The sequence below is a fragment of the Leptonotus elevatus genome, chromosome 2 (genome assembly GCF_054856555.1).
Source record: "Leptonotus elevatus isolate MCC_2025b chromosome 2, RoL_Lele_1.0, whole genome shotgun sequence".
NCBI classification, from domain to species: domain Eukaryota; kingdom Metazoa; phylum Chordata; class Actinopteri; order Syngnathiformes; family Syngnathidae; genus Leptonotus; species Leptonotus elevatus.
This window is the reverse complement of record NC_141240.1, coordinates 18,431,790-18,440,227: the sequence shown is the minus strand read 5'-3', so window position 1 is coordinate 18,440,227 and position 8,438 is coordinate 18,431,790. Positions and strand designations below refer to the sequence as shown.

At 42.5% G+C, this 8,438-nt stretch overlaps 1 protein-coding gene across 1 annotated transcript; it reads right to left on the bottom strand.

Moving 5' to 3' along the window:
- Positions 1 to 1,978: 1,978 nt before the first annotated feature.
- alas2 (aminolevulinate, delta-, synthase 2) lies at positions 1,979 to 8,338 on the bottom strand. Its single transcript, XM_086067574.1, has 10 exons — positions 8,176 to 8,338; positions 6,759 to 7,110; positions 6,583 to 6,678; positions 6,097 to 6,319; positions 5,720 to 5,904; positions 5,078 to 5,257; positions 4,319 to 4,483; positions 2,828 to 3,096; positions 2,520 to 2,682; positions 1,979 to 2,425 (listed from the first exon to the last, which is right to left on the bottom strand). Exons 2-10 carry the CDS (start codon positions 7,087 to 7,089, stop codon positions 2,262 to 2,264), a joined length of 1,776 nt encoding a protein of 591 aa, XP_085923700.1. The 5' UTR covers positions 7,090 to 7,110; positions 8,176 to 8,338; the 3' UTR covers positions 1,979 to 2,261.
- Positions 8,339 to 8,438: the final 100 nt, after the last annotated feature.

Here is an 8,438-nt window from a genome sequence, read left to right as displayed (position 1 = left end):
CCAGCTCTGCTTATCAGGCGCTTCTTATGAAAAATACTTTAGTTCTTACAGTGGTCATAGAAGTCGCTATATATAACAACCAAAGCACTAAAAAATTGGCACCACTGTGTTTTTGTAAACTCCTTTCTGTTTGCAGCCTTGGTGTGAGTGTAAGCACTAGGCGGTGTACGTCAGCTAGCAAGAATAAATATTGAATTTAATTCAACCAAATTTGGATATGCTCCTGCCTATTGAACAGGTCATAAATATTTACCTTTAAAAGTAAAAAAAAGGGGGAAAAAATCTCCATGACATTTAGAGATGTGCATGGTATTTATCTGGATAGCATTTAGAAATAATTCAGTAGTCTAAAGATTGGACACAAAAAATAAAATAAAATTGATAAGTATGAATAAATAAATAAATGTGTTCCCATGAAAATTTAGCTTTATGTTGTGGTAAAATGACGATTTTCCATGTAGAAGAATGTGCTTAAAAAGCTCGTATTTTGGCATAAAATAAAGTGTTTTGCTATAGTTTCAAAGGCAATTATATGTTTGGGGTTAAAATGTATTAATTTACTATTATTTATCTTCCATCCATCCATCCATCCATTTACTACCGCTTATCCGGGGTCGGGTCGCAAGGGCAACAGCTTTAGGAGGGAAGCTCAGACTTCCTTCTCCCCAGCCACTTCAACCGGTGCTCCGAGGTCAGCCGAGAGACACAGTCTCTCCAGCGTGTCCTGGGTCATCCCCAGGGCCTCCCGCCGGTGGGAAATGCCCGGAACACCTCTCCAGGCAGGGCGTCCAGGAGGCATTCGAACCAGACGCCCGAGCCACCTCAACTGGCTCCTCTCAACGCGGAGGAGTAGCGGTTCGACCCTGAGTCCCTCCCGGATAACCGAGCTTCTCACCCTATCTTTAAGGGAGAGCCTGGACACGGATTTGGAGGTGCTGATCCTCATCCCAACCGCTTCGCTTGAAGAAGCCAACAGTACCACATCATCTGCAAAAAGCAGAGATGCTATACTGAGGCCACCAAACCGGACCCCTTCAACGCCTCGGCTGCGCCTAGAAATTCTGTCCATAAAAGTTATGAACAGAATCGGGGACAAAGGGCAGCCTTGGCGGAGTCCAACCCTCACTGAGAACGAATCCGACATACTACCGGCAATGCGAGAAAACTCTGACATCGGTCGTACAGGGACCGAACAGCCCGTATCAGGGGGCTCAGTACCCCGTACTCCCGAAACACCACCCACAGGACTCCCCGAGGGACACGGTCAAACGCCTTCTCCAAGTCCACAAAGCACATGTGGCCTTGTTGGGCGAACTCCCATGCGTCCTCGGGGATCCTGCCGAGGGTGTAGAGCTGGTCCACTGTTCCACGGCCGGGACAAAACCCACACTGCTCCTCCTGAATCCAAGATTCCACTTCCCGACGGACCCTCCTCTCCAGCACCCCCTAAATAGACCTTACCAGGGAGGCTAAGGCGTGTGATCCCTCTATAGTTGGAGCACACCCTCCGGTCCCCCTTCTTAAAAAGGGGGACCACCACCCCGGTCTGCCAATCCAAGGGCACTGTCCCCGATATCCACGCGATGTTGTAGAGGCGTGTCAACCACGACAGCCCAACAACATCCAGAGCCTTTAGGAACTCGGGGCCTATTTCAGAGGACATGGAATTTCACCAGCAACATAAGCAGGATTTATATTTAAACTTCAAACACATCTTGCTTTCTATGTCCTCTTGGCAGAAGATTATTTATCTTGTTTTCTGCAAATTCTAATACATCATTTTATGCACAACATTCAAGGTCCTGTAAAAAAAAAAAAACAGCAGAAGCATAATACAGATTAATAGATCTTATTAGAGAGACTTGCTGCAGCTTTTAATTTATTCATGAACGAACAGCATACATTAGATAAGACCTGAATGTCATATGTGGACTGGTTTAGTTTTGATACATGGAAGCCAAACAGACCACACAACACGAAGGAAGTACCACAACTTTATTGAATTCAAACCAACACATCGAGATAGTGAAGTGCCCAATGTGCAGGATTTATACTTTATTTTAAATTAGAGGAGACACAATTCCCTTCAAATACACATCAGCAACCAGCAAGCAGTCACAAATAAAACGAACATCTTTAATGGTGACAAGTAAGAAGGTTAGCCCATATATTCTTCTTGATACATAGAAAGCAAGATGCGTTTGAAGTTAATTTAAGACCATTTAAATCCTGCTTATATTGCTGGTGAAATTCCATGTCCTCTATGCAGACACGGTAATGTATTGGGGCTCCATGTTGCCAAAGTAGGACTTCTCCCATTCACTCATGAGGTCAAAATGCAGCGGGCGGTCACAGAAGGTGCAGGAAACGGCTGCCTGGTTGCTGAGTTTTAGCCCCACCTCCTGCCACACGTCCACCAGTTTCTCTGCGAATATAATTCATTAATTCATACTCGCACAGAGACAGTAACAACATCTGCAGTGGCGTCCTGGAGGCGTTTCTAGGCACACGTCACTCACCCACAAAGTACTCCATCATGGCGGGCTGGTGATGAGGAGACGGAGCCAGGCGGAGCAGCTCCTCTCCGCGAGGCACTGTGGGGTAGTTGATGGCCTGCACGTAGATGTTGTGTCTCTCCAGCAGGGTGTCACACACTTTGGTGCTCAGCTCTGCATTGCCCACCTGCAGAACGGAACCACAACAAAATGCAACAGCGATGGTCAGAACTGGCTAGACAGCCATTATGAGCTACTCAACGGAGTCATTGTTTCATGTTACCTCGAGTTTGTGACACATGATGTTTAATTTTGTTTGCAAATCTCCATACCCGTATGGGGATGATGTGGCTCGGACAGTGAACCACAGGCAGGCCCTTATCCATGAGTAGCTGCCTCATGTGTTTGACGTTCCTCTGGTGGGCTCTGCGCAGGGACTGCCCCTCGGGGCCCTGAAGGACCCGCACAGACTCCAGAGCTCCGGCCAGGACCATGGGCGGGAGGGCGGTGGTGAAGATAAAGCCGGCCGCGAAGGATCGCACTGTGTCCACCAGGGCGGCGCTGCTGGCGACGTAGCCTCCCACACAGCCGTAGGCTTTACCTGGAACAGCCGAGTGTTTATGAGGTCAGGAGTGAGGAGACACATTTTTCTTTAGATACAATATTTACATTTCATTGAAGCAACTATTTTTTTTTAATTTCCATAACAGGTTTAATCATTTTTTAAATTAATTTTTCCTCATTAAATAATTGGTTAAAAAAAATAAACATTAGTAGAATAAACAATTTTACATACACATTTAACATGTATGTCATTTGATTGAATAGTTGTTTAATTCATACTACACAATCATAATAAGACAAGAATTATTATCAAATCAATATCCTATGTTTTACAAACTTTTTTTTTTAATCTCATCTGTTCAGTTAAAAAAGTCAGTTTTACAATAATGTGTTCTATGTGAACCCACTAGTCTAAACACGGCATTCCTGATTAATATTGCGCTTGTGGAATATGAATTAATATATATTTTTTTAGCTATTTCAATGTGGCAGCCATTTTGCCACTTGCTGTCAACTGAAAATAACATCTAAGTTGCTCAGGGCTCAGGTAACAACCAATCACGGCTCAGTTTACGAACGTCACATGATCAAACTCAGAAAACAGGTGAACTGTGATTGGTGACAAAATGGCCGCCTCCTGAGAAAGATAAAAACAGGTGAATTTTCTTCTTAATTCCTATTCCATAAACGCAATATCAATCAAAATACCATGTTTAGAACAAATTATTGTACACATTTGTTTTTTACTTGACTTTCTTAAAATGACAGACCACAGAATTATTATTTCAAAAGATGTAATGTATGATTTTCAGTATGTATTTTAAAGCTTCTCATGTATGAATACCTCCCAACAGTGTTATGAGTAGAATATAGTACAATATTGTGTACTTGTAGTATACGCTATTTGACTACAAATGTAGTTTTGCCAGTAAATTTTTAGCTAAAAGTTCAACTTAAAGTTGAAGTTGCCATAAAAGTCAACACAACCTCTGATGTTATTTTATCAGCAGAGCCACAGTGGGAGTAGCGGCAGCGTCTTGCTGATAACCCGTCTTATTCCTGTGATGTGAACGCCTCCTCTTCAGGCCCTTAGGTGTGAGTTATCATAGCTAAGTTGGCACTATGTCAGTTAGACCAAGTGGGTGTGAGCGGGACTTTAGCCAAGAAGAGTGTGGCCATCCATCCATCCATTTACTCCCAGTGAAAATAAATACAAATAGTGAATAAAAAGGAAGGGAATCGCCACAAAAGGCGCTCACCTAAAGTCCCAGACACAATATCAATCTTGTGCATGACATTGTCCCTCTCCCCAACTCCGGCTCCATGGGATCCATACAGGCCCACGGCGTGAACCTCATCAACAAACGTCAGAGCTCCGTAGCGATGGGACACATCACACAGTTCTTCTAAGGGACATATGCCACCTGATATCACACAGAACAAGAAAATAAAAAGAACAATTAAAAAGTTTCCTATGACTTGGAAAATCAACATTTCTCTTAACGAAAATTCTTTGAACTATTTCTATTAGTTTAACATGTTTTTACTATTGAAGTCATGTGATTAATTACAATTAAAAATGTATTGCCTGATGCGATTTAAAAAAAGAAAAGATAAAAAATTAGGGGCGTCGTGCGATTACATTTTTTTATTGTAATTAATCACATGACTTCATTAGTTAACTCACAATTAATCACAAATTTTATATCTGTTCTAAATGAACAATTAAAAAAATTCTACGTTTTCATACTCTTGTTAACAAAAGTGGAACAAAACTAATAGAAATAGTTGAAATAAATTGTTGACGTCTATAGCCGTCAATGGCAGTGAATGAGTTAATGAGATAATTTATGTGCATAAAGATAATGAATATAGAAACTGAGATGTCGCATATGTCAATGTCCTCCCATGAGACACAATGATGGATGACAAAAGATTGTTGAAGTGTATGAAAATTACAAACTTCCAACCTTTCCATCCTAATTTCTCATTCACTTTCAACATTTTGCGAGCCTCACCATCCATTGAATGCACCGTCTCAAATGCGACTATTTTGGGCGTCTTCGGGTCTGAGCGCTGCAGAAGCTCCTCCAGGTGTCGACTGTCGTTGTGGCGAAAGATGAAGCGCTTGGATCCGCTGTTTCTGATGCCCTGAATCATTGAGGCGTGGTTCCCGGCATCAGAGTAGATCTCACAGCCTGTGTGTGGGAATAGCAAACACTTCATCACTTCCTTCATCCATCCATTCATTTGCTACCACTTCGGGGAGGCTGAATCAAATCCCAGCTGACTTTGGGTGAGAGGTCATTCGCAGTCATTCGCAGGGCAAACATGGATAAATGGAACCACAGTAATTAACACTCTTGGGAACCTTACTTTATAGAAGTAATTAGTTATCGTTACTTGCTCAAAAAGCAATTGAGTTAGTAATCAAATTACTTCATAATAAAAGTAACTCATTACCAGGCAAAGTAACTATTTTCACTACTTTAGAAAATATGTTTTATATCAAAGAATTTTGATTATTATTATTATTATTAATCAAGCGCTGTTAAGGAAGAGTGACGGCATCATCGTACTATGATCGTCTTGTGCAGGCTATGATCCAAAATCAGCGGCGTTTTTGTTTTGATCTATCAAAGATGGTGGTCATGTTATACCTGGCAGCAGTCTGGCCAAAGTGAAGAGGGTGGAGTCATTTGCCACAAAGCAGGAAGAGAAGACCAGAGCGGCGTCCTTCTGATGGAGCTGGGCCAACTCCTTCTCCAAAGAAGCGTGGAAGTTACTGGTACCTGAGATGTTCCTGGTGCCTCCTGCTCCTGCACCATGTTTGGACAGGGCATCACTGAGGAATAAAATAAGATAACACATAAGGTAGGACCGATTTCTGCAATGTGATGGGGATTTCTCAAGTTTGACAAGAAAAGTTGTGTGATAGCTGGCTGCAGTAGTTAACACCGCAATTAACAGGAGACATTGTGCTCCGTATGTGAAATCTACTCCAGACGACATCGTCTTGTTGTGATCTTCATTTTACCTGATGGCGCCGAGGACACGGGGATGCTGACTCATCCCCAGGTAGTCGTTGCTGCACCACACAGACACTTGGGAGCCCTCGCGGTCGGACACGGAGTAATCCTCAGCGAAAGGAAATGAGACGGCGCTCCGGTTTACCGTCTTGAAAACTCTGTAAGTGTGGTCCTTCTTCTTCTCTGCGATCTTCTCAGAGAAGAAGTCGTCGTAATCATAGCTGGGCCCAACTGCGTAGGTAAGATCAGTTGAAGTAGATTAGAATGGCACAAAAGGCTCCACCATGTTAAACAGGTGCTTTACAAGGTAGGTGCGAGAAAGCTTTTTTCATCTCCTGGGGTCACTGCGCCCACCTGGCCCCAACGCAAGTGGACAGTAACAGTAAAGGTAAAGATAAATGCCATGATCTGCGTCTCGATTTGTAAATCATAATTAGGTTTCATGAGTATAAATGACGTTTTAACGATAGCCTAACTAACATCAGCGTACACACCCATGTTGTCTTTGAGGAGGTGGCTGAGGGGGATGTCTTGAGTTGATCTGGGGAAAATGGACTCCTTTAAATCTTTCAACAGAGAAACCATCATGCCTGTCAAAGAAACATGCAGGTTAATCACTTCAGTGTCATCATTTCAAACTCATTTCCAAATGTTTTTTGCTGCTTCCTACCCTCTTGGACATCCTCCTGCACTTCGGGGCTGGCTTTGACCATCCCAATACGAGAGGTGAATAAAGGGCAAACCTTTGACACCGCCGGCTCCGCCACCTGAGGAGCCGTTTGAGCAAAGGTCCTCCTTTGCTGCAGCGTGGGAAGCTGGTGACAGTCGGGACTGGCAGAGGAAGTGCTCAGCTTGGCATCCAAGTCGGCTGACCTGCAGATGCTGATCTGACGCGCAATGATGGGACACTGATTGGCCAGAGACAGCAATGGGCTTGATCTCCTCAAAGCTGGTTTTGTGGCAGACTTGAAGAAAGGGCAGTGGTGAAGGAAGGCGGCCATGTTGAGCCAGCTGTTCTTGCTCTGTGAGAAGGTGCAGGACATTTGTTTTCATCAATGTTAAAAATCTGCCCAGCTTCTGCAATATGGATAATTTACTTTTAGCAGATAATTACGGTTGAAAAGCGGGGGACGAATTGCTATCAACATTATTGATGCCAATATTCTACTTATGACGTTTTGAGAGTTGAAGGTGCCTCCTTCAGGGTGGGGCTTATCTTCTCACTGCAGCCGCTCTGGTGCTGAGCGACAGACGTCATCAGCAGAGACTCCTTTCAAATAATCCACCCCAGTTTTCTATCCGTAATTCAGTTTTTTTCTCTTCATACATCAAATATTGGACATAGCTCAAAAAGCCCTCTGTGACAGGAAATTAACATACTACATGATCAATAATATCTTCATCAGACGTGTTAATGCAGCTCTTTTATTATACATCTGCAATGTTTTCAGATAACTTTGTCCTGGCCTGTGGTCAAAAAGGTAATTTTTAGGATCGTAGACTTTCTCTTGTGGTGAGATGTCTTGTGATGTGTTGACATTAGGCTGTCAACGAAATGCCTTTCAGCAAAGTGGGTCAAAATTCATTTGGACTTGGTGCCAATCATCGCAGACTGTGGATCAATAGCAAAAAATTAGCCCGCGTTTGTGTTAGCTCTAGCTTATAAATGAAACAATTACTGCAATTCTTAATATGTTGCTTGAAAAAAAACCCAATACAAGTCACAAAAGCATATCAAACCAAGCAATGCCCCTATTGAAAAACTTCTCATTACCAGCATTTTTACACACATGCACTATTATTGTAACCCTCATTCTATTTTTTTCTTTGGTACAATCTTAATGTTTAAACATCACACAATTGAACATTTCTACGCTTCTTTTGCCACCCACTGCTGGTCAATATATTTAATAGAGTATGCTGTAGTAATTAAAACAATGTAAAACTTTTTTTTTTTTTTAAATATCAAGCCCAGCAGAATCTCTTTTTTTTTCATTTTCAAAATATGTTATGACATGACAAAATAATTAAGATTCCCATCAAAACAATGACCACAATATAATATTTTATAATTACTCAAAACTCACCTGTTGACCTGCACTGAGGACGAACTTCAAAAGAGCAAGTCGGCAGAAGGTCAAAAGTGTCCACGCATTTATTGGTGCATTAAGCAATCACTTCTGCTCCCACCCATGCACATTGTCAATGGGTGGGGGGTGGGCTGTACGGATGATGACATCCAAGAGTAGCAACACATCACACACTCACACACAGTCAATAAATAGTGTATCACGTGGCAGCGCAAAGACACAGTGGCAGTCAACAACACACACAATTAAATGTTTATGAT

What these genes read in the sequence shown, in the direction of transcription:
- alas2 (XM_086067574.1), bottom strand. Translation starts at nt 7,089, where the DNA reads ATGGCCGCCTTCCTTCACCACTGCCCTTTCTTCAAGTCTGCCACAAAA. An exon ending in CCTCCTCAAAGACAACATGG is followed by an intron (nt 6,320 to 6,582) that starts GTGTGTACGCTG and finishes TTACCTACGCAG; the next exon opens with TTGGGCCCAGCTATGATTAC. An exon ending in TATTGTGTCTGGGACTTTAG is followed by an intron (nt 3,097 to 4,318) that starts GTGAGCGCCTTT and finishes CGGCTGTTCCAG; the next exon opens with GTAAAGCCTACGGCTGTGTG.